Genomic DNA, 22,623 nt, shown 5'->3' on the forward strand with positions numbered 1-22,623 from the left:
TCGGCCCCAGCCTCAGGCTGCGCCTACATTCCTCCCCAGGCCGGACCGCGGCCCTGCCCAGCCCTGGGGTGTCGCCACCCCCAACCCTGAAGAGACCACATTCTAGGCAGGCAGCTGATGTTTTTATTGGCGCTATTTCCCAGTCATCTGGAAAACTGGTCTGGCCCAGCCAGCAACCTTTCTCCCAACCTGCTTTGGGGGAAAGGCTGGGGTGTGGGGTGAGAGGCAACCTTCAGCAGGGATTAGCTCCGCAGTAGACACTTTGGTACCCTTGGCAGATGCATTTCCAGTCCACAGGGGACGAAAGAGCTCAGAAGTTGTGCTAATCCGTGCCTCAGGTTACCGAGCGGGGGGTAAGGTGGCAAGACTCCCTGCCCCAGGCAATGCAGAAGCTAGGCTGCCAGAATGGCCAGTCCAGGCAGGACTGGGCTTGCAGTGCTCCAAAGTAGAGCTGCTCTCGCAGGGGGCACCAGCGATTTCTTTTCTAACTGGGCTGGGGGAAAGGGCATGATCTGGATGGAGCCACAGCCACCTCCAGCTTTTTTCTGCCAAGAGTCGGGAGACCACCCTGCTTCCCAAACTTAGGTCTGGTTTCCAGGTCTAGCCAGCCTGGTCCCTGGGGACACCAACTTAAGAGAAGAGGGGTGGGGAGAGAAAAGAGAGTTGTTGGGGAAACAGGGTGGGTTGAGGTTTTCATATCCAGGGCCAAAGGAGAGTGGGCGCTTCACTAGTTCTTCTACCGGGTTAATGACCAGCCAGGGGCTGGTGGGGACAGTCTTGCTGCAGGCATCCGCACATTTCAAGAACGTTCAGAGGAGAAGCAACAGCAGGGTGGTCCAGGTCCAGAGGTGTATCTAGGTGCCTCAGGGTGGGATTGGCTCATCCGTAACCGCTGGAAGGTATGGAAACTTGCAGCGACCCGGAGGGCAGTGCCTCAGCAAGGGATCCCCACCTCCGCTCCCACTCCCACACATGGCCCTGGACTCTGGACCCTGACAGGCCAGAAACAGAGGTTCAAACTAAACTGGACTGGAGGTAGGAGGAGAAAGAAGGCCTTTGGGCCCTGGGAAGCACCGGAGCAGCCCTTCAACAAGGCCCAAGACGCAAAAGCCCCTGCCCTCCCCAGGTAGGAAGCTGTTTTACCCGGCAGCTTCTGCTTTCATTTATCTGGGGGCTTTTAGTGATTTGGGCTGTGACCACTGGGGATGGGGGCAGGAGCAGGGCCCAGCTGGATTAACCCTGGTGTAGATGAAGTGGGAAAAGTTATAACAACTCACGGCGAACGGCCAGCAGAGTGTTTCCATGGCAACAGGACACAGAAGTCACTGTGTAAGGGTGCGTCTCATCCAGCTGCACTGGCCGAGGGAGTCCAGCATCCTCATCCCTTCTTCCCAGTCGACCTCGGGCCCCTTTGCCCCAAGAGTACACTTCGCCTTCTGCCAAACAGAATCCCAAGCACGGAAGTAGGAGGAGGACACGGCTCAGCGAGCAGCTCTCCTCCCGGATCGCTGCACGGGCCCCATCACGATGTTCAGCAACCCTGAACATGATAACCACGGACTGCCCACACCCTATCCGCCCCCACAGTGCCCACTAATCACCTGCCCCAATGGCTACAGTGAAGGCATCCCCACAGGCCACCATCGCTGTCTTGATGTTCTGCAGGCCTCGGACTTGACAAGGTGCCCGGCTGACCCGGCGGGCATTGGTGCCCAACTGCCCATGCTGATTGCTGCCAAAAGTGTAGCAGTCACCAGAGGCTGTAGGGGAGGAAAAAGGGAAGGAAGGAAAGGGATGCCTCAAGTGAGATTCCAAGGAGGCCAGGAGAGTCCACCCGTGGCCTCCCGTGCCCAGGTCCTACTCACCAGTGACGGCAGCTGAATGAGCAGTGCCCAGGTCCACACTCAGCAAGGGCTCCTGGTCCAGGGGTGCGGAACCTAGCGGTGTGAAGCTCAGGGCCTCCTCTACCTGCTGGTCGGGGGCAGGCTCCTCCCCCAGGGAGCAGTGGTCCAGGCCCAGTTTGTTGAACCTGAAGGTACAGGCAAAACCCAAGTGCAGCTGACACTTTGTATAGTCTCTCCTGCTCCCAGCAATCTGGGCAAGAGCCGGTCACCAGGGCACAGATCCCACCCTGGGTTGAACCCAGCAGCACTCTCAGCGCCCCCTAGTTCTGCCCCTCGGTTGGTGGCAACGACATGTCATGTTGCCTTAGCAGCCAGGGAGGGGAAGGGGACAGGCTAGTCATCCCGGTGTACCTATTTACCTGTTACTCCCACAAGCCAGGGCTCGGCCAGGCACGGTGAGGATCATGGAGGAGTCAATGCCACATACAACCCGCTGGGCTTCCTGTCCTGGGGGTATGGATACCTGCTGGGGACAGCTGTGGGACTCCCTGGTGCCCAGTCCTAGCCGGCCTACAATGAGAAACCAGGATGGGGCTTGTTTGAGTTTTAGGGTCGGTGATGCCAGGATGAGGAGTCACAGAGAAGAGGGAACAGCGTGAGTGAAGGCTGTGCCCTCAGCCTGAAATGCCCATCCTTGGCCCCTCTATGGTCAAAATCCTACTCCTCCTCAAGACCCCGTTCAGATGCCACCTCTGCCTCCTCCAGGAAACTCCCATGCCATTCCTTGGGTTCTCACATCTCTGGACCTTGGGAGGAGCCCTCACACTGTCTGTCCTTTTTTTTTTTTTTTTAACGTTTACTTATTTTTTAGACAGAGAGAGAGACACACAGCATGAATGGGGGAGGGACAGAGAGAGAGGGAGACACAGAATCGGAAACAGGCTCCAGGCTCTGAGCCATCAGCCCAGAGCCCGACGCGGGGCTCGAACTCATGGACCGTGAGATCGTGACCTGAGCTGAAGTCGGACGCTTAACCGACTGAGCCACCCAGGCGCCCCTGTCTGTCCTTTGTCATAGGGAGATGTCATCCCTTCCATTAGAATGAGTCTGCCAGGAGGACAGAAACCCCACGTAGGTCTTCTCTAGTTTCAAAGCCCAGCGGGACGTGTGACCCAGAGAGGGCCACCAGAAGTATTGACTGATGAAAGAAATCTCCCCCGTTACAACATAAGCCCCTGAAGGAAGTGACTCTTGTTCAACTTGTCTCTGCACCCAGCCCAGGGGGCTCACAGATGTGCAGTAAAGTTTCATAAGTCAATAAATGAATGGAATTGAAAAGAAAAGACGGAGAACGAGTCATGGGGTAGAAGGTGGGTATGAAGGGAACAAATCATGGCCAGGGTACTGGGAGATGCAGCCAAGAGTCTGGAATTGGGTGGAGAGCTTACCACCATCTCCGCGGCCCCACGCAAATAGTTCTCGCTCTGTGGACAGGGCCAGCACGTGAGAGGCCCCACAGGCCACCTGCACCATCTCATAGCCCAGCAGCGCCTCCACAATGGTGGGCTAGAGAGGGGGGGAAGTGAGAGAGACTGGGCAAGGGGCCTAGACTAGCTGCCTGGCCTCAGCATCCCATGTAAGGACGAAGTTGGAAGCGGCGAATTCTCACAAGACACGGCTGTCTCTTTAACTGCCCTCCCACCCCCACTGCAACCACTGGGGAAGGCCGGCCTTTCGGTACTTCCCCTGGTACTGCCTGGGACAGGTGCAGCCTGGAAGCTAGAGGGACCTAGCTGCTGGGGATCCCCTGCCCCCAACCTGGGTGTCAGCTCTCAAATGTGGGCTCCATGCCATCTCCCCACTTCCTCTTCCCCAAGGTATGTGCAACACCCACCTGGCTGATGTCATTGAGGCTGCCATGGCCTAGGCACCCGTTACTGCCACTGCCAAAGGTCATGATGATACCTCGGTCTGGAGAGTGGGGGGTGGTGAGGAACGAGAAGGGAGAGAGAGGTTGGGCTGTTTTTCCAGATAAGCCAGTCCATGGGTTGGGGGAGCAAGAAAAAGCTGGAAGAATGGGACAGGAGGTAGAAAAGGATAGGCAGAGGTGTCTCTTCTCAGATGTGTGAGTTGGGACAAGTGACAGTCTCTGAGCTTTATTTACTTTTTTTTTTTTTTTTTTTTTTTTGAAGTTTATTTTTGAGAGAAAGAGACTGCGAGCTGGGGAGGGGCAGAGAGACAGGGAGAGAGACTCCCAAGCAGGCTCTGTGCCCTGAGCGCAGCAGCAAGGTCTGTTGCCCTGATGCAAGGCTCCATCTCCCCAGTTGTAAGATCAAGACCTGAGCCCAGATCAACAGCCGGGCGCTTAACCAACTGAGCCACAGAGGCGCCCCTCTCCTCTTTGAGCTTTTAAGATCTGAGCTTTCCAGATCTCTCTCTCTCTCTCTCTCTCTCTCTCTCTGTCTCTCTCTCTCTGAGCCTTCCTCAAATGAGTACAGTATACTGTAACTACTCGGCCAGGCCCTTGTGAGGGTAAAGGGGAGTGCGTGAGTAAAGAACCTGGTGCCAGATAAAGAGCAGAGAGCAGTATCGAGTGTGCAGATTGCAAATGACAAAGCAATGAGGGAAGGTGCTCTGGGGGTGCCTTCCCATAGTCCCCTGAAGGACTCACCGGTCAGGCAGGCTGTGAAGAGGTCCCCGCAGGCCACATGTTTGATAGTCACGCCCGACTGGCCCTCCAGGAAACGGGAGACGAACTGGGGCTGCGGCTGCTCCACGGCCCCGGGCAGGAGCGCGCCCCCTCCAGCGCCTAGGGGCGGGGCCTGTCGGAGGCCAGGAGGGCGTGGGCGGCGCCCCGGCCGCCCCTGCTTGGCCCCTGCTTGCCCGGACCCCCCTTGCGGTCCAGGGCCACCCCAGCCTGCTCACCTCCCAGAGGATAAGGCGCCCCGAGCGCGTGACGCCCGCCTTCTGCGTGCGCCCAGCTGCCACCTGGACCACCTCTGTGTTGAGCATCGGCAGCCGCAGCGGGGCGCTGAGCCCACCGCCCCACGCGTAGACCGCCGACAGCGGTGGCGGAATGGCCGGCCGTGCGGGTCCCCGGGGTATACCTGCGGGGACAGTGCATCAGGCCTATTAAACTAGTGGGAATGGCTTGGCGGCCGTGAGCACCGGCCGGGGGCTCCGACTTACCCCTGCAGCGGGCGCCTGTGGTCCTGCTCCCTGTGCTGCCGGGGGCCATGGGTGGCCCTGGGACCAGGGACTTCTCTGCCCTGTGGGTCGGGGGTGGAGGTGGGGGTTCAAGACCTGGCCCATTCCTGGCACTCCCACACGCAGGAATGGAGGACTTGCCCGGAGCTCCCTCTGCCCCAGGCTTATTGTGCTCCCATTGGGTGCTCCCCTGGGCCCAGAGTCCCCCTCCCTCCCTGCACAGGCCTCCTCATGCGGATGCTCCCCAGGTCGGTGTGGAGGTTGAGGAGGGCGCGGATGCAGAGTGGCTGTGCCATGATGTGGCTGAGCGGTGGCCGCTGTGCGGGCTCCAGGCTGAGCAGACTGAGGACGAGCTGGCGCAGCTCAGGGCTGTACCGGTCAGAGATAGGTGCAAAGGTGCCACTCATGATCTTCAGCACCAGCGCTGGCAGGTTCTGTGAAAGCATCAAGTGTGAGGTTGGCCACAGCCGGAGTCATGCTCTTGGGTGGCAGCGCCTCCCCGCCCCAGGTCTAATGGGGTGGTCATTGCCCTGCACTCAGAGCGTTCAGTCTGAAGAGGGGACTCCCAGTGATACAGTTGCCGAAGCCTGCTCTCAAGAACTCCTGATAGGGGAGCTTGGCTTCAGTTATGTCCTCAGGAACCCTAGGTTGTTGGGAGAACTCAAGCCTTGCCCTTAGGAGGGTCCCTAATCTGATGGGAGAGCTCTGCTTTCAGGAGTCCTCAGTTTAGTGGAAAGGCCCAAGCCCTCCCTCAGGAACCCACAGCCAGAGGGAAGTCACAGCCCTGCCCTGGGCTGACCTACTGGTCTGATGAGGGAAACATAACTCAGCCAAAAGAGAAGAAATAAGAGGTGGCTGGAGCCGAGGACTTCCTGAGGAGGGACAGAGATGTCCTAGTTGTCCCCATGGGGGTGCTAACTCACCGCAGCTTCGAAAGCCCTCTTGAGACTGGCCAGTTCATAGAGGACACAGCCCAGGGCCCAGATGTCACTCTTCTGGTTGTAAGGCTTGCCCTCACACAGTTCAGGGGAGATGTAGCACGGAGTGCCCACCACCTGCAGGGCGGAAGAGGATATTATTATAGCCTGAGGGTGGGGGAGGGAAGGCTCTGTTCAAGGCCCACTGGGAGACAGCTTCTTCCCAAAGCAGGCCCAAGTGCTTCTTCCTGCAGCCAGCCAGGGCCTAAGGGGCCAAGGTCTTATGGTGGGGAGAGAGTTGGGACACAGAGTGGGCCTTGGCCATCAAAACCTCCAGCACCCTTGAGTTCCCCTCCACGCCCAGGCACCGTGTAGGCCTTGCTCTTGCTGCTAAGGATCTTGGAGATGCCGAAGTCCCCGATCTTGACAACCATGCGGTGTTTGTCAAGAAGGATGTTTTGAGTCTTAAGGTCCCGGTGCAGGATGAGATGGGTGTGCACGTGATGGAGCGCGAGCAGGATCTGCACAAAGAAGTGCAGGATGGTCTCCTCCTCCAGCAGGGAGTTACAGCGTTTTTGGATGAACTCAGCCAGGGTGCCACCTGCAGCCACAAGGAACCGCTTCAGATCCAGGTCTCCCCATACCTGGGACTCTCCTTTTATGAAACTGAGCAGCCCAGACAGGGCAAGGGCCTGCTAGCCTCACACAACTGGGATGAGAACTCTATACCTCTGACCCTCCATCAAACTCATTCTGAGGAGGGAAGCCGGCTGATCTGTGTCTGCCTGTCCCAGAAGTGAGAGGCCCTTGGAGCCAGGACAATGCAAGGAGGCTGGCCCACCTGGTGCGTATTCCATGGCAATCATGAGGGCCTTGTCCTCCAGGAAGTTCTCATAGTACTCAATGACGTTGGGGTGATTGAGTAGCTTGAGGACCTGGCACTCATTTTGGGCTGCCTGCCGCTCTTCCTTGGTCATCTGCTCCACTGGGATCTGCTTGATGATCACCAGCTTCTGGTCAGCCTTGCGCAGGCACAGGTGCACAATCCTGGGGACACAGAGTACAGGGGTGGGTACCAGCCGAGCCTCCAGCCACACATCAGGCAGGGCAGACCTGGTCACTGGATAGTACTGAAGAGAGGGGAAAGGAAACCCAGACTAAGAGATCATCTAACTAAATGCACAGAACACTGAGTTTAGGAACAGGGAGAATTGACCACAAACTCTGTGTGAGACCTTAGGCAAGTCATTTAACTTATTTGAGATTCAGTTTCACCAAAGACACAGTGAAGTTAGTCTTGATCTCCCTACGTTCCCACACACCCTGGAGTTAACTGCCTGGGTTCAAATCCTGGCTCCTCCTCTTACTACTTATCTGCTCTTGCATTATATGATGTTATCATCTGAAAAACAGAATCAACTTCCCTGGGTTGCTGAGAAAATGCATGTAAGGCACTTAGCACAGCGTTTGGCACATCAAAAATGCTCAATGAGTAGAAGCCATTTACACTATTATTTTCTTCCAGCTCTGGTTAGTATCCATAAAAAGCAGGATTCTTGTTCTCCTTCGCAACCATATCCCCAGAGCATAGCCCAATATTTAGCACACAGGAACTCAATAAGTATCTGCTGAATGAATGGATGATATGAATGAATGATCATCTAAGTATCAAATTTATATTTGATATCTCTCTCCTCTGAGCCCCAGACTAACAAATCCAACTACCTGCCTTGCATCTCTACCTAGATGGCTTGCATGCATCCTAAATCTTAACAAAAAAATCAAAATAGAACTTTTGATTCCTGCCCCCAAAACCTTTCCTTTCTCAGTCTCTTCCATCTCAGTAAATGACACCACCACAAAGTCAGACACCCTGAAAATCATGCCAAAATCTTTCCTCCATTTCAAACTTAACACATCAACAAATCCTGTTTCTACCTCCAAAATATTGTGAACTCATCCATTTCTCTCCCTGATTTCTGCTACAACCCTTGGCCAAGTCATTATTTCCTGCCTAAAATACTGAACGAGTCTCTTTAAAATGGTACCTTCACTTTTTGTCATCCTCAAATCTAAGTTCCATACAGCAGCCCGAGTGACATTTTAAAAATGCAAATCACATCAAGACCATTCTGCTTAAACCTCTTCCCTTTACACTTCAAATAAATTCAACCCCTTTATCTCCGCCCATAAGGCCATAATCTGGTCCCTGACCTCTGTGACAATCCCATTTTATACCATTCTTTCCCTTGGCCACTACATTCCAACTTCAGTCTTTTTCTCGGTTACTTGAATACTCTGAATTCTTTCTCACATGAGGTCCTTCCCATAGACGGTTTCCTCTGTTTGAAAAGCTCTGCCTTCACCTTCGAATTACTGGTCTTCATTCCTTAAGTCTTGGCTTTAAACTTCACCTCTCAGGGAAAATTTCCTTGACCATCCCAAATAAGTACCCCCTGGTGTATACTATGCTCGCAGCTTGTTAGTAACTGCTTTAATATCTTGTTTATTGTATTATTTCCCTACAGTCTGTAGGCTTCGAGAGAGAAAAGGCCACGCCTATTTTGGTCTTGACAGTATACTTGGCGCCAAGAGCCAGACCGGTAGAGTTGGCGCTCAGTATTTGTAGAATGAATGAATCAGGCATCAAAGAACAGAACTCTGTGGGGGCGCACAGGCTTGTTGGGGGCGTGACCTCCTTAGAGGCGGAGTCTCCCAGCAGGGACTGAGACCGGAAGTCTGGGCGGGGCTTTCCAAGTGTGCGCTCACGCCTCGGGGCGGGGCTAACCAGGCAGAGAATTCGCGGACAGAGTTGGGACTTACTTTCCCTCTCCCCGACCAGTTTCCTTCCCCAGATCCCTGGCTCACCCGAAAGCACCTCTCCCCACCACTCGGATCCGCTCGTACTTCTCCATCTCATTTCTCAGTCACATTTCCGGAACCCCTACACCCAGACGCGGCGCGTGCGCGGACCCGCCCACCCTAGGGCCACGCCCCCTACGTTGAAAGATAATTGGGGGCGGAGCAAGTGAGATTGGAGTTGGTTCAGCCTCGTATCTGTTTTGTGCTGTTTACTGGGTCTTACCAGCCCCCACCCACAGTTACTTTTTCAGGGTCCGAGGAACGGAGTGTTACGCCGTTTCTTGGCGCGGTTAGCGGTACGGTACCAGCCACTTCCCACACACATCTCGGCAACCGGCCCTCAAAAAGCTTCCTTAGAGCGGAGGGGTGCCCTGCACAACCGTGTGAGGGTGGAAAGCCAGGACCGACCTCTCAGCGGAGCACCTCTTTGCCCACTAGTGACGCTATTTCGAAAGGGGAGAGCAGATTCTCATTGGCACGCAAATGATGAACTACCAAAACTGTACCGAGAGCGTCAGCACTCTCGGTCTGTGGGGCAGGGAGCAAGGTTAGCTGAGTTTCGTGTTTGCCTAGGGAGGGACCGGGGCAACCCCGAGCTGTGCAAATTGATTCACCTAGGGTGGAGGAGACACGGTCTCCAGGCCGTCCGGACTTGTGAGCACCGCGCTCGTCAGCACTTCCAACTTCCCCCTGCACACACACAACTTTGCCTCAGGTAATCTGCCTTCAACGCTCAACTATAGGGAGAATCTCCTTGAGAGGGGGATGAAAGGGAAGTGGACCATTATCTGAAAACATCAGAGAGAGGAGGAAAGGGAGCTGTTTGGCCGATGTGGGTTCAAAGCTTCTGCTTAAACGTAGGGGGCTGGTCAGTACGACTGTCTTGAACAGGAGTGAGTTTAATTCCTGTTGTCTCCCTGTGCCGCTCCTCTGTGTGAGCTCCATAAAAGCTCAAAGAGCGAGAGGATGATTATTAGCTAAGGGATAGCGTCCCTATTTCTGAGTGAATGAGGAATGTGAAGAAAGGATTGTTTATGTTCTGTTCAGCCCCACCCCTCAAAAGGGTACTCAAACCTACCCAAGTGGAAGGACCACTTGAGGGTCCCCACGAGGGGCCCTCGGTCGCTGCCTCAGGCTGCTCTTGGCTGATAAACAAAGCTGCCCTGTGACTGAAGGGGAGCACAGAGGGGAAAAGCCGCTCAACCCGGGACACTCGTGCTCTCACCTAGAAACCAATCGGGCCGTGGTTGACCCAGGAGCCCCACAGGGGTTAATATGTAACCGTGGAGCTATCAGGGGAGGCAGAGCAAACACCCAAACCTCTTGGTCCCCTAAGGCTTCTAGCTTTCCCTCCCTCTCGCAGCAGCTTTTCCCTAGCTCCCCCCTCCCCTCCACCTACACCCTTCCACTCCCTTACCGCCACCCCAGCCCCAGGTTCTCAGCAGTTCTGGCGTTAGCTCTTCGTTCCACTGGAGGCGGGAGGGGATCCCGCCCCAAGGTGGGGATAGGCTGACACCTAGTGACCGCGAGCTGCAACTGCCTCGGGCCGCTGGCCTGAAAAGTAAGGGTCACCCCAGCAGCCCCGGCAAATCCGCGGTCTTTCCTCGTCCCAGTCTCCAGGGAGCCAGGAGAAGAGAGCTGGGACTGTCTGAGGGAGGATTGTGACAGCCGCACGGCCCCGGGAGCCCAAGAGCGAGCTGGGAAGAGGGGTGGTGATAGATTAGTCGATCCTTTCCAGGCACGGAGTCGATGCGGGGCGCCATACACGCAGAAAAACTGGCCTGAAGAAGCTAGACATCCAGTGGATGAACAGGGTATGGGCGGAGATCATTGTCGAAGTGAGGCTCGGATCCATCTGCAGGACCAGGGCTTAAAGGACCCGGGTGTGTGACGGGCCCCGCCCCGCTCTGCCAAGATTGGAGTTGAGGGAGGAGAGAGAGTTCTCTCAGTGCCCGCCCAGGAGGGGGAGCCGGTAGCCCCGGGGAAAGTAGGGACGCGGGTTAATGAGGCCAAGCGAGGGAGGCGGGGCTCCATCGGCAGTCGGGAGGCGCCAGAGAGGGGTGCCACGGGGGCGGCGGCGCCCCCAGTACAGCTCCTTTTCGCCCGCAGTCCGCGGGAGCCAGGCGGGGCCGGGAGACCCCGGGAAACGGCGCTCGCGCCCTCGGTGCAGCCTAGGAGCCGGAGGGGCGGGAGCAAGCGGCCGGGGCGGGGCGGGGTGGGGCGGGGTGGGGCGGGGGCGATAGGGGGCGGGGACAGAGGCCCGCGGGGAGGGCCCGGGAGGAGCGCAGGGGCCTAGAGGGCTCCACGAAATCTGTGCGAGGCTGGCGGCCGGCAGCGAGGCGGCCGGGGTGGACTGGCCCGAGAGGGAGCCCCATTCCGGGAGCAGTCCGAGGAGGCCGCCTCGAGGGCAGACAGACGGCAGGGAGGGCCAGCATGCTCCCACTGCTTCACCCCGCCCTGCCGCTGCTCCTGAGCGCCACGCTGACCTTCCGGGGGCTCAGGAGAGCGCTCTGCTGCCTGCCGCTGCCGGCGCACGTGCGCGCCGACCCCCTGCGCACCTGGCGCTGGCACAACCTGCTCGTCTCCTTCGCCCATTCCATCGTGTCTGGAATCTGGGCGCTGCTGTGGTGAGTAAAGGACTGGGGTTTTGAAGGTGGGTGGCTAGGGATCCCGCGTTACCCTCCGCATCCCTCTCGGGCAGGCCGAGGCCATGCAGTCTTACCTGATTTCCCTGTTTGGAAAACTCTCCAACTAGGAGCGGCAGAGGACCCAGGGGGAGGGGAAAAAAAAAAAATCCCATCTGGGAAACGGGAGACACCTGGGTTTCAGCCAGGCCTCTCTCCTCACTGCCCAGTCAGCCAATAGCGCGAGCTCAGATCCCCGGGGACTGGGAAGGGTAATGGGGGGATTAGAGGGTCCGTAGGGATGCCGAGATGTTGAGAGCCTGCTTTCTTCGCTCCCAGTATATGGCAGACCCCGGAGTTGCTGGTGGAGATTGAGACGGCATGGTCACTTTCTGGCTACCTGCTAGTTTGCTTCTCCGCAGGTAGGTCTTGCCCAGAAAGCATTAAGTAGGTGGGGGACGGGGAAAAGCTTGTTCAGGTCTTTTCATGACCGTTTTCTCTCTGCTAGGGTATTTCATCCACGACACGGTGGACATCGTGATTAGTCATCAAGCCCGAGCTTCTTGGGAATACCTGGTTCACCACGTCATGGTAAATGAGACGCAGGGGATATGGTGTAGGCCTGGTGCTAGCAATCTAGTCTCAGCCTTGTCTGTCTGAACCTGGGAGGTAAAGACCCATCTTTTTCTTAACCCCATTTCTAACCTGTGTCCTACATTCCATTGCTGGGACAGAGGGTTGGCATTGTTTCTGTGCCCTTGGCTATTTTAGGCCAGCAATCCCTGGCCTTACCTAGTATCTCAACAAACTGATGGTATCTGGGTTCCCTAACACATTCTCACCCTTGTCTTCCAGGCCATGGGTGCCTTCTTTTCAGGCATCTTTTGGAGCAGTTTTGTCGGTGGGGGAGTCCTAACATTGCTGGTGGAGGTCAGCAACATATTCCTCACCTTCCGCATGATGATGAAGATCAACAATGCCCAGCACCTTCTCCTCTACCGGGTCAACAAATATGTCAATTTGGTCATGTACTTTCTCTTCCGCCTGGCCCCTCAGGCCTACCTCACGCACTACTTCTTGCGTTATTTGGGCCAGAGGACTCTGGGCACTTTTCTGCTGGGTATCCTGCTCATGCTGGACATCATGATTCTCATCTACTTTTCCCGTCTCCTCCGCTCAGACTTCTGCCCTCAGCGTGTCCCCAGCCAGCAACACAAAGACAAATTTTTGACTGAGTGAGAGGCACAAAGCCTACAACTTGTGGCAAGAGCAAACACAGCCAAGAACAGAGCCTCACACATATATGAAAGAATTAGCCCCAAGCCTGGGGCATCCTGGGGATAACCTCTCCACCTTTGAAGTCTGCACCTACTATTGAAAATGCTAATGAAAGCACTCCTCCGAAGTCCTTGTCCTTTCTTGGGCAAGGGGTGAGGAAAGCAGACAGACCGGTTGGACATGCTGGTTGGGTGCGGGGACAAGGTGCTATGAAAGGCAGCCATCCCACACTGCCCTGAAGTGGATGCTAATGAGAATTGTGTATTGTGTACTGGTTTCATACAAAGCCTCTTCCAGGGATAAAGGGAGGGGTTCTTGTTTTTTCTCCTACCACTATGATGGTGGCAAATCGTAGTTGTCCTAGGACAGACAACCAACCCTCATCTGGGCCACAAATATTTGGGTTCCTGTTGCTAAAATGTTAACAAGTGTGGTGAGGTACTAAAGCAGAGTGTTCCAACAGGGTAAATAGATCAAGAGTCTTGCCCAAGCCTTGTTACTGTGGTGTGTATACACCACGGTATGGCCTTCCTGAAGCCCAACCAGAAATCAACAGAGAAACATATACGTTGAAAAAATTTATATTTAGATTTAGCCAGCTGGACTCAGTTTAGATGATCCCAATCTGAAAAACAAAAGGGGAGCTTTGTTACTGGGAGATAAAATGTGAAGATTAAGCTGGAAGGTCATGAATAAAAAGCAAAAATAAGGCAAGGAAAGGGCCTATTAAGGATAGGGGTGTAGTCATTTAAGACTAAATCAGCAAGTCAGGTTTTGGTCAGAATGGACACATCACTTGCACTTCAGGGGGGAATTAACAGCAAAGGAAGCTTACTTTGTTGGCAACATCCAAAGCATCATAGTCAGGAGCCAGTCGAACATATGCTTTCTTTTCTCCATCGGGCCTAGGATGAAGGAAGCTTTAGTTCCCGCTGTTCTCACAGCCCCCAAACCCTCCCTTCTTCCCCTAGTCTTTATAGCACATCAGTGGTTCCTTTGTCCATGTCACTCTTTTCCAGCATTTGCATAGGAGGCTAGGGATGCCACCAAGCCACAAATGAAGTCAACTCCCTTTTACATGGAACACCATATAACATTTTATTTTTTTTTTATTTTTTTTTTTATTTATTTTTGGGACAGAGAGACAGAGCATGAACAGGGGAGGGGCAGAGAGAGAGGGAGACACAGAATCGGAAACAGGCTCCAGGCTCCGAGCCATCAGCCCAGAGCCTGATGCGGGGCTCGAACTCACAGACCGCGAGATTGTGACCTGGCTGAAGTCGGACGCTTAACCGACTGCGCCACCCAGGCGCCCCCCATATAACATTTTAAAACTTAACTCCAAGTAATCTGACATAAATTTTATCTTACTCTAGGGCCTGTCTGTCTAGAGGTATAGGGATCAAGAAAATGAACACTAACTCCATACATCAAGTCCTAAAGGCAGGAGAACTAATGTGTCCTCTAAAGTCTGTATAGATGCAAAGGACTAACTACAGCAGAAATCACTCATTTCTCAAGGCTTGCAAGCTGTGAAACCTACTGACTCCATGCAGATTTCTTGGCTCACCTGATCAGAGTGTTGACCTTGGCCACATCAATGTCATAGAGTTTCTTCACGGCCTGTTTGATCTGGTGCTTGTTGGCCTTGACATCCACAATGAACACAAGAGTGTTGTTGTCTTCTATTTTCTTCATGGCCGACTCTGTAGTCAGGGGGAACTTGATGATGGCATAGTGGTCAAGCCTGGGGAAGAGGCAAAATGGTGTCATCTGGCCTGGGTCCAATAAAAGGATTAGGTCTCTTTTAGATCTCAAAGACAGAAGAGCCCAGGTGCATCAGACAATAAAGTAGCAATCATTTTTGTCAGACTTTGGTCGCTAAACAGTGTCATCATCTGCACCCTGTAACTTAGGGACCTGGAACCTCAGCCTGGGGGACAGAACCCTGTACTCTTCTGCTTGAAGGACTTTCACCCTTTAAGTGATTAAAGAATCAGCTGAGTTTCAAACCCCTCCATTATTTATTTGACCTCAACATTTTGGAGGGCAAACTTCTGAAAGAAACTTGACACCTCTGAGGTTAAACAACTTACCCCTATCTTAAAACCCAGGCTAGAGTTCCAAAGAATGTTGGTGCTCCATTAGGAGATTAGCCAGACATTTCTGCTCCCTTTGGTTGGTGAAAATTGGTTTGAGGGCCATCAACTGAGAGCAACCCTTATTTACAGCCTCAGTTAAAACTACGGTGGCTTGAACACCCTACAACACAGCTTTCCCCCTGAAATTCAGAGAAACAAGTCTCCATTCACCTGCTTCCTGTTTTGAAGCTCGACATCAGGTCTCAACCTCTCCTCACACTAACTCCTAGGTCCAAATGGGGCAGAACCCACTCCTGCCTTTTTCTTAGGAAAGCAGTGGGAGGTGGCAATTACTACTGTTGTTTTAATCTGTGGCCCTTAAGGTCAGTTATTACCAGTAATGTGGCAAATACTCAAAAACTCCAACCTTCCCCTCCCCCCAACTATTCCTTGAGTTTAATGAGTTGAGAGTAAATGAGAAGAAGCTTCTATACACCGCTGCAGGCCTTCTGTGATTAATACAGATTATTAAATATCCTTATCAACCTAGAATCATCCCACACTGTCACCATCAAGGACTGTCCCCTACAGTAATAGGGAACTCCAAAACAAAAGCATGTATCAAAGTCACACTATATACTCCAAAAAAGCAGACTTTAAAACCCTGACCATATGTGAAGCAATAATTAACCTAATAACCAGAAGTCACTGAGTTGTCTTAAACAATGCCTGCCAATGTTGTAAAAATGCCTCCTCTTGTCCTTAAATAGGGCATTAACAATCTCTTCACACTATTAAGAGACGCACACTAGGTACCAACAGATATTTGACAAGGCGTGCTGTAGGTCTGGTAAATTTCCAAATTACGAATGGAGGATACCCAGTATCTTTTCATGGGAAAGGGGCAGTACTGACTTGTTTCTCCTGGGGGCGCTCTTTCGAGGATATTTGGGCTGTCTTCGGAGACGCAGCGTCTTGGGCCGTCGGAATGTAGGTGACGTACGGATCTTCTTTTTTTTATGACTGTGGACGCCTTTCAGCACTGCTTTCTTGGCCTTCAAAGCCTTTGCTTTGGCTTCGGCTTTGGGCGGGGCAGGGGCTAAAATAAAGAATATGAAGGCACGGGATTCAGAAACCATTCACTTCCGTCCTTAAGACCCCTAGCGGGCGCTCCAAGGCACACGTGCATCAGCGGTTCCTTTGAAGACATCACAAGTCTCAGGAGGTTACAATTTTTCCATCATATGCACGGTACTGGGGCGAACTTGGAATAACTCCAGCGACACGACGGAAAAAAAAAAAAAAACACCTAGCAATGATCGAATGCTTGATACTTGACAACATATACTCTAGTAGTTTTAACTGTTCATAGCCCCGTCTAACACGTGGAAAAAAGGAAAATTAGGTGCGGGCAACAACTCAGGTCTGGAGACATGAAACTCCGGCCTATGGATGCGTGTAGTTCCCCAAAGCCAACAGTCTGGCAGCCCCGACAGGTGGTGGCGGCCGGACTTGCCTCCCCAAACCCTGTCACGGAGCTCAGTCCATGCGGCTGGGCCCACGCGCGCCGTAGGGGGGCAGAATGCTAGAAGCAGCTCCGGAGCAGACACCCCAAGAATTAGCTCAACCTCCATCCTCCCAGTTTGTTCACTCTGCGGGAATCCCAGGCCACCTAGCTGCGGTACCCCCAGCCCCAGCACAGACCTTCCTTCTTCGCCTTCGGCGCCATCTTCGTGAAAGGGATTTCCGAGGCTTGTTTCCAGGGGCTTATAGAGCCAAGTCTCACGGAAGAATCGCGATACTTTTCATTTAAAGCTCATTGGATAATCTATGGCGCGGAGACCGCCGGGAATAGTAGTTAGGTTTAGTTTCCTCCCCAGAGTGATTAAGCATGCTCCACCTCTTCCCTCGAAGGACACTATAGCTTCTTGGGAGTTGTAGTGTTTTGGAGACACGTGTTTATTAGCTGCTGCGGGTGGATGGTGGATGGTGCAGCCAGCTGCCGCTTGCGTTTGGTCCTGAGCGCTTTACATCTTGAGGAAAGAGGATCGTAGTTGCAGGAGACAGTAACACTGAAAACTGAAGTGAATATAATTAGGTTGATTTGGAGAGTAAAGCGAAGTTCTAGAACGTTAGAGCAGAGTTTGGTTCAAGTCCTTCAAACAACATCTGTAGAAATTTGGGTCCAGAGAGGGGATGTGGTTTATCAATAACAGTGATTTGGTGTTAGAAAAAGTCAAGGGGAGCCTAGGTGGCTGCCGGTTAAGCGTGGGACTCTTGATTTTGGCTCAGGTCATGATCTCACGGTTGGGGAGTTGACAGTTCGGAGCCCGCTTGGGATTTTCTCTCTGCCACGCCCCCATGTTTGCGCGCTCGCGGGCTCTCTCTCTGTCTCAAAATAAATAAGTAAACATTTTTTAAAAATTAAAAAAAAAAAATAAAAGTTTGAGTCAGGCAGAGGGGAAGAGGAAAGTATCCGAGGAGGTAGAAGGTGGCCACATCTGCCCCTTTTTACCTGTGACAGTCAGATTTAGTGTGTTTTCCCAATAATACTCTTGAAACTCTACCAATATTCCAAACACCCAGTGTACAGATTTCTTCAGGATTTGCTAATTCTTGTGAATAATTTCATTTACAGTCCCCTCCCTTTAAGTAGTCCTCCCATCCTTGCTTCAGTCATGTTTCATCCTCAAAATCAGTTCCTGACACAGAGCAAGTTTTAGTAAAGCTCAGGTTTGCTTCTGTGAGGGTCTGTGTCTATCCCACCTCCACCCTGACCTTTCTTTCTTCCTCCTCTCCTCTTTGGAGCCAGGGCTCCCCCTTTGACAGTGAGAATTATTCTGTGCCACACCCCTCTTTTATCCTGCAGAACTGCAGAATGGAAAAGTTGTCCTTGAGGGTTGGTTCCAATGGGACTAGAGAGAACGCCTATACCAGAGCGGAGGCCCCATGTCCCAAAGCGGTGACCTACCCAAAGGGCAGAGTTTCAGGTCTACCTACCCCTTCTTTATCTTCCATCCAGGCGTGGTCTTCAGCCTCCCCACCCGTCAATCTACACCGCTTTGAAGGAAAAGACACCAGACTTCAGACGTCTCTTTTCTCGGTGAGCATCCCATTCCGACCCTGGCATCTCCTGTGTGCTTCCCCCCACCCCATCCTATCCCAGGGCAGAAGGGCGAGCGAGGGCAGACTCTATGAGTCACGTCCTGGGCCTGGAGTTGAGGAGGGAAGCGCCGCCTCTCCTCGGGCCCCTTCTCTCCTCCTTTCCCCTCCCCGCGGGTTCCTGGCCTAGCCAGATACTGCGCAGCAATCACGGTTCTCCATCACCAGTTTGCCTGGGTAAGGGTCCCCTTGAAGCCGCAGCCCGGCACAGAGTTGCAAGGGAGAGCAACCTGGGAGACCTCGATCTGGACAGGTTCCAGCCTGCGTGGAGGCGGTCCCGGTGCCCGTGGGGCATCTGGAAGGGTAGCCAGAGCTGGGGCAGCGCAGTGGGGAGGAGAGGAGGGGAGGTTGGGACAGCCCGCGAGGCCGGGAGCTGCCGGGAGAGGGGCGGGGGGGCGGCCCTTCTCCAGGAATTTCCGGGGATCATGTTACAGCGCTCGCGGAGGGAGAGCTGAGTGGGACGCCAGGTCCTGCTGCGGTCTGGGACCCAGGCCCCCTCCTCCAGCAGCCCGCGGGCCTTGCAGCGCCATCCCTGAGCACACTGACCCCGTGCGGCGGGGCCGCTCCGCGCCCCCAGGCAGCTCTGTTATGGTAGGGCCGCCTGAACCCCGAGTTGTCGTCGGGTCACCGCGGCCCCGAGTCATTGTAGGAACTATCCGACCCCGAGTTATTGTGGGGTCTGCGCGGGCCCGGCCCCCTCCGGACGGGACTTCCCGCCCCCATTTGGCGGCGGAGGAGTCTCCCCGCCCCCGAGTCATCCTCGGGACCCCCCGGGCCCGGGTGATTGTGGGTTCGTCCCGGCCTCGGATGATTGTTTCATCCCCGTGGCCCGCTGTGGTCGTAGCGTCTCCGAGGCCGCGAGCTCCTGGAGGCTCCCCGTGGCCCAGAGTTATAGTCGGGACACCTCGGTCGCGGGTGATTGTCGGGTCTCCACGGGCCCGGGTCGCTGGGGCGGATCAGGCTCCAGTGCCTTCTCGAGGCTCCCCGCAAGGCCGTAGGCGAGATGAACATTCTGGCGCCGGTGCGGAGGGACCGCGTCCTGGCGGAGCTGCCCCAGGTAGGCTCCAGGGCCACGTCGGGCTTCTGGCTGCGGTGGGGTGTGGGCGGGAGGAGGCGGCACCAGATCAGTTAGAGGCTTGGGCCCAGCCCTGCCACCCGGCTAGGTCGGCTGCTTCTGGGTGGTCCCCTACCCCCGCCCAGCGCAGCTTGGCTGCGGGACATGGGCCAGGAGTGGGTGAGTCCCATTCTCTTCGATCCCTCTCAGTGCCTGAGGAAGGAGGCCGCTTTGCACGTGCACAGAGACTTCAACCCCCGCGTCACCTGCGCCTGCCAGGAGCACCGGACAGGCACCGTGGGGTGAGTTAGACACCCTTAACAAAGAAAGGAAGGCTCAGGAAACCCTGTAGTCAAAGCTAGGGTGCACAAGCACCCCTGGGGCTCCATTTCAGCTTCTCCCAGCTGTATGGTTATTCCCCCTTTTTATATCCATGTGTTCTCCCTTTTCTTCCCAGCAAGCTTGTGGTGAGTCCTATGAAATGGGGTGGGGTAGAAAGGTGGTAGTTCACTTCCTGAAACAGAAGGTGTGCAAGGGGGAGGTGTGGGGCTGGCGTGGTCACCAGCTCAGCTTCCCACATACCATACATTTGAGCCCTAGGGCAGGGGGAAGTGCCTGGAGGGATGTGTCCCATTATGGGTAAAAGAAGCTAATACTAATAACACTTGCCAACCATTAACTGAGCATTTACTATGTGCCCAGGCAGTGTGTTGGTAACTATTATTGTATTTTATTAAATGGAAAACACCATCACTTTTAAGCTGTATCCTGATTTCAGAGATGTTATCAAATGTATGTGTGGAGGCTGAAGGGGAGGTATGTCTCAGAATATAGGACATTGATCTTACTTCAATTGTCACAACAACCCAATAGAATATATACTAAATCTTTACCTAACACATGTTGAAACTGAGGCTCAGAGAGGCTAAGTAACTTGTCCAAAGTCACAAAGCTAGTAAATGTAAGAACTGGGATTCCAATTCATGTTTCTTTGATGCTGAAGCAGAAAACACTGCTCCCCCACAAGTGTGTCCAGGCAAGCTGCCTGGGAGGCCCCGTGCCTATGGTAACCTCAGCCTGGGTGCTGCTAACGTTATAGATCTAGTACGGAACATTGAGACTCTCTAGGTTTCAAGAGTTAGTGCTCATTCCTCCTGCCCACCTTTGTGTCCTGCAGATTTAAGATCTCCAAAGTCATTGTGGTGGGGGACCTGTCCGTAGGGAAGACTTGTCTCATTAATAGGTAAGAAGGCACCTCTAGTTGGGCTGGTTTGGGCCGGGCAGGGTTCAGCCAGACCTAGCCAGGTGGACTGGGCTCAGGGCCAGAGCATCTGGTACTCCTGCAGGTTCTGCAAAGATACTTTTGATAAGAATTACAAGGCCACCATTGGAGTGGACTTTGAGATGGAACGATTTGAGGTGTTGGGCGTCCCCTTCAGTCTGCAGCTGTGAGTGCTTTCTCCATACCTTCCAGCCATTCCTTCCCCCAGCACCTATACCCCACTTCACAGGCCCCTCCCACATACCCGTGTTTTACCCCCTGCTTCCTCCCAGCTGGGATACTGCTGGACAGGAGAGGTTCAAATGCATTGCATCAACCTATTACCGAGGGGCTCAAGGTAAGGGCGGGGGTGAGATGGGGCAGGTGGGTGTTCCTGGCCTCCAATCTAGGACTTGGGGGGATTTGGGAAATGAGCCAGTAATGTCAGCTGTTTTTGCCACTTTTCCAGCCATCATCATCGTCTTCAACCTGAATGATGTGGCCTCCCTGGAACATACCAAGTATGTAGGGATGCTGCACTATAATGGGGGCTTTGGGAAGACAGGGTTCAGAAAAGAGGGGTGGTCAGGTATATCGGTAGTGAAGAAGAATGCATCGGGGACCAGAGAGAGGGTAATGGGCATATGAGTGACAGCAGGAGGAGCCTGTCCAGCTCACTTATCCTTGATTGTCTACCCTCTATGGCAGGCAGTGGCTAGCTGATGCACTCAAGGAGAACGACCCTTCCAGTGTGCTTCTCTTCCTCGTGGGTTCCAAGAAGGACTTGAGTGTAAGTGTGCCAGTCAGGGGGTACTTCCGTTTTGGTGAGGGGCTCCTCCCCAACCTTTGCCGTCTGACTCTGCCCTTCTGTCAGACTCCTGCTCAGTATATGCTAATGGAGAAAGACGCACTCAAGGTGGCCCAAGAGATGAAGGCTGAGTACTGGGCGGTCTCATCTCTCACTGGTGAGTCAGCGGCTTCAGGTCTTTTGAAATGGCACTCCCGCCTCCCTGGCCTCTCATTCCTCTACCTTCAGCTGTGCCCAGTGACCCCAGGCTTGGAACTGCCCCTAAGCACCCATTTGCTCCACGTGTCAGGTGAAAATGTCCGGGAATTCTTCTTCCGTGTGGCGGCACTGACCTTTGAGGCCAACGTGCTGGCTGAGCTGGAGAAATCGGGGGCCCGGCGCATTGGGGATGTTGTCCGTGAGTGCCTACCTGGATGAGGGTGGCAGAGAGCACGGGGAACCTCTCATCCCTGCTTCACATATTTCCCACCTTCTTCAGGCATCAACAGTGATGACAGCAACCTTTACCTAACTGCCAACAAGAAGAAGCCCACATGCTGCCCGTGAGCGGTAAGGGGACGGTCGAGAGACTGGCCAGCCCTGGGGCACTGTGCCACCTTGATTGCCCTAGAGCTCGGCCCTGGACATTTGCACTGATTGTTTTTCCAGACCAAAGAGCTGCCCCTTCGTGGCAGTACCCCTGCAGGGGTAGCAGGGACCATGTTAGTCACTTCCTGCCCCAGACACCATGCCAAAGACTAGATGTCCTCCCTCCCCAGGGGCTCTCCAGGCTGCCCAGCAGTGGGAAGGTAGTCCCTGCTGCTTTTGCTTAGCCTGCTGGACCCCTTGAGTATGAGGATGCTTAATGATCCAAGCCTTACACTGTGCCTTATGCATTAAAATCTCTGTTATTAGCAGTTTGGGGACTGGAGTCCTTTGTTGGGGATGAGGGATGTGGAATGGGCAGAACTGTATGACTGTCTTGGGACTGGAGCTTCCTATGGGATTCTGGCCATACCTGACCCCTGGGCAGGGCTCAGAAAGGCTGGGAGCTCAGGAACCAGATTTGGAGGGCTATCCTGGACTCTCAGTGTTTGGTTTTGAGAGCTCTTTCCTTTGGTTCCTTATCCCCACCTGTGTCCTCCTACTTGGCGCTTGTTCCCAGATTTCTTCCACTGGATACTTTCTTCTTTTTTTTTCCATCCTCTTCCTACCTTCCCTTTAAAATATACTTCTCTGGGGGCGCCTGGGTGGCTCAGTCGGTTGAGCGTCCGACTTCGGCTCAGGTCATGATCTCGCGGTCCGTGAGTTTGAGCCCCGCATAGGGCTCTGTGCTGACTGCTCAGAGCCTGGAGCCTGTTTCAGATTCTGTGTCTCCCTCTCTCTCTGACCCTCCCCCGTTCATGCTCTGTCTCTCTCTGTCTCAAAAATAAATAAACGTTAAAAAATTAAAAAAAATATATATATATACTTCTCTGGGGGCGCCTGGGTGGCTCAGTTGGTTAAATGTCCTACTTGTGCTCAGGTCATGATCTCATGGTTCGAG

General features: G+C 54.0%; 4 protein-coding genes, 1 long non-coding RNA gene and 3 other non-coding genes across 14 annotated transcripts; 3 read left to right on the plus strand and 5 right to left on the minus strand.

Moving 5' to 3' along the window:
- Positions 1-100: 100 nt before the first annotated feature.
- NEK8 (NIMA related kinase 8) lies at positions 101-10,390 on the minus strand. 6 transcript variants are annotated; one of them, XM_042915665.1, is made up of 17 exons: positions 10,248-10,390; positions 9,909-9,999; positions 9,445-9,520; positions 6,810-7,015; positions 6,337-6,569; positions 5,975-6,106; positions 5,277-5,485; positions 5,034-5,113; positions 4,770-4,951; positions 4,516-4,666; positions 3,739-3,815; positions 3,293-3,410; positions 2,264-2,414; positions 1,866-2,029; positions 1,602-1,760; positions 1,278-1,436; positions 101-892 (listed from the first exon to the last, which is right to left on the minus strand). In XM_042915665.1, the coding sequence occupies exons 4-17, from the start codon at positions 6,943-6,945 to the stop codon at positions 864-866; spliced, it is 1,980 nt and encodes a 659-aa protein (XP_042771599.1). In that variant the 5' UTR covers positions 6,946-7,015; positions 9,445-9,520; positions 9,909-9,999; positions 10,248-10,390; the 3' UTR covers positions 101-863. The 6 variants fall into 6 exon arrangements, with proteins under 6 accessions (XP_042771599.1, XP_042771598.1, XP_042771596.1 ...); XM_042915664.1 differs by lacking the exon at positions 9,909-9,999; XM_042915662.1 differs by lacking the exons at positions 9,445-9,520; positions 9,909-9,999; positions 10,248-10,390 and adding an exon at positions 8,837-8,924.
- LOC122206463 lies at positions 8,821-11,027 on the plus strand. Its single transcript, XR_006196455.1, has 3 exons — positions 8,821-9,126; positions 9,449-9,545; positions 10,569-11,027. It is a non-coding gene; the product is annotated as an uncharacterized LOC122206463 (long non-coding RNA).
- A 61-nt stretch (positions 11,028-11,088) lies between these two features.
- Positions 11,089-12,849, plus strand: TLCD1 (TLC domain containing 1). The gene is made up of 4 exons (XM_042915668.1): positions 11,089-11,457; positions 11,794-11,876; positions 11,963-12,045; positions 12,310-12,849. The coding sequence occupies exons 1-4, from the start codon at positions 11,264-11,266 to the stop codon at positions 12,691-12,693; spliced, it is 744 nt and encodes a 247-aa protein (XP_042771602.1). The 5' UTR covers positions 11,089-11,263; the 3' UTR covers positions 12,694-12,849.
- A 448-nt stretch (positions 12,850-13,297) lies between these two features.
- Positions 13,298-16,616, minus strand: RPL23A (ribosomal protein L23a). The gene is made up of 5 exons (XM_042915671.1): positions 16,518-16,616; positions 15,729-15,912; positions 14,303-14,479; positions 13,568-13,637; positions 13,298-13,357 (listed from the first exon to the last, which is right to left on the minus strand). The coding sequence occupies exons 1-5, from the start codon at positions 16,540-16,542 to the stop codon at positions 13,343-13,345; spliced, it is 471 nt and encodes a 156-aa protein (XP_042771605.1). The 5' UTR covers positions 16,543-16,616; the 3' UTR covers positions 13,298-13,342.
- Positions 13,712-13,760, minus strand: LOC122207441. Its single transcript, XR_006196855.1, has one exon. It is a non-coding gene; the product is annotated as a small nucleolar RNA SNORD42 (small nucleolar RNA).
- LOC122207448 lies at positions 14,566-14,637 on the minus strand. The gene has a single exon (XR_006196860.1). It is a non-coding gene; the product is annotated as a small nucleolar RNA Z17 (small nucleolar RNA).
- On the minus strand, positions 15,997-16,063 carry LOC122207440. The gene has a single exon (XR_006196854.1). It is a non-coding gene; the product is annotated as a small nucleolar RNA SNORD42 (small nucleolar RNA).
- Positions 16,617-17,955: 1,339 nt separating the features above from the next.
- RAB34 (RAB34, member RAS oncogene family) lies at positions 17,956-22,345 on the plus strand. 2 transcript variants are annotated; one of them, XM_042915172.1, is made up of 11 exons: positions 17,956-18,142; positions 18,943-19,032; positions 19,240-19,331; positions 20,207-20,272; positions 20,376-20,477; positions 20,584-20,648; positions 20,760-20,811; positions 20,999-21,080; positions 21,165-21,255; positions 21,388-21,495; positions 21,577-22,345. In XM_042915172.1, the coding sequence occupies exons 1-11, from the start codon at positions 18,008-18,010 to the stop codon at positions 21,642-21,644; spliced, it is 951 nt and encodes a 316-aa protein (XP_042771106.1). In that variant the 5' UTR covers positions 17,956-18,007; the 3' UTR covers positions 21,645-22,345. The 2 variants fall into 2 exon arrangements, with proteins under 2 accessions (XP_042771106.1, XP_042771105.1); XM_042915171.1 differs by having other exon boundaries at positions 18,089-18,152; positions 18,967-19,032; positions 21,577-22,343.
- The last annotated feature ends 278 nt before the right edge of the window (positions 22,346-22,623 follow it).

The sequence above is a fragment of the Panthera leo genome, chromosome E1 (genome assembly GCF_018350215.1).
Source record: "Panthera leo isolate Ple1 chromosome E1, P.leo_Ple1_pat1.1, whole genome shotgun sequence".
NCBI classification, from domain to species: Eukaryota; Metazoa; Chordata; class Mammalia; order Carnivora; family Felidae; genus Panthera; species Panthera leo.

Excerpts from the sequence above, each read along its gene's own strand:
- NEK8 (XM_042915662.1), bottom strand. The coding sequence starts at position 8,883 with ATGGAGAAGTACGAGCGGATCCGAGTGGTGGGGAGAGGTGCTTTCGG. Across the intron at positions 4,667-4,769 it reads GGCGCCTTATCCTCTGGGAG|GCCCCGCCCCTAGGCGCTGG; the intron begins GTGAGCAGGCTG and ends GGCCTCCGACAG. Across the intron at positions 893-1,277 it reads CACTCTGCTGGCCGTTCGCC|CGGTTACGGATGAGCCAATC; the intron begins GTGAGTTGTTAT and ends CATACCTTCCAG.
- TLCD1 (XM_042915668.1), top strand. The coding sequence starts at position 11,264 with ATGCTCCCACTGCTTCACCCCGCCCTGCCGCTGCTCCTGAGCGCCACG. Across the intron at positions 11,877-11,962 it reads GCTAGTTTGCTTCTCCGCAG|GGTATTTCATCCACGACACG; the intron begins GTAGGTCTTGCC and ends TCTCTCTGCTAG. Across the intron at positions 12,046-12,309 it reads ACCTGGTTCACCACGTCATG|GCCATGGGTGCCTTCTTTTC; the intron begins GTAAATGAGACG and ends CTTGTCTTCCAG.
- RPL23A (XM_042915671.1), bottom strand. The coding sequence starts at position 16,542 with ATGGCGCCGAAGGCGAAGAAGGAAG. Across the intron at positions 15,913-16,517 it reads GCCGAAGGCGAAGAAGGAAG|CCCCTGCCCCGCCCAAAGCC; the intron begins GTCTGTGCTGGG and ends TCTTTATTTTAG. Across the intron at positions 13,638-14,302 it reads AAGGTCAACACTCTGATCAG|GCCCGATGGAGAAAAGAAAG; the intron begins GTGAGCCAAGAA and ends CCTTCATCCTAG.
- RAB34 (XM_042915172.1), top strand. The coding sequence starts at position 18,008 with ATGAGTCACGTCCTGGGCCTGGAGTTGAGGAGGGAAGCGCCGCCTCTC. Across the intron at positions 20,273-20,375 it reads AAGACTTGTCTCATTAATAG|GTTCTGCAAAGATACTTTTG; the intron begins GTAAGAAGGCAC and ends GTACTCCTGCAG. Across the intron at positions 20,649-20,759 it reads CTATTACCGAGGGGCTCAAG|CCATCATCATCGTCTTCAAC; the intron begins GTAAGGGCGGGG and ends CCACTTTTCCAG.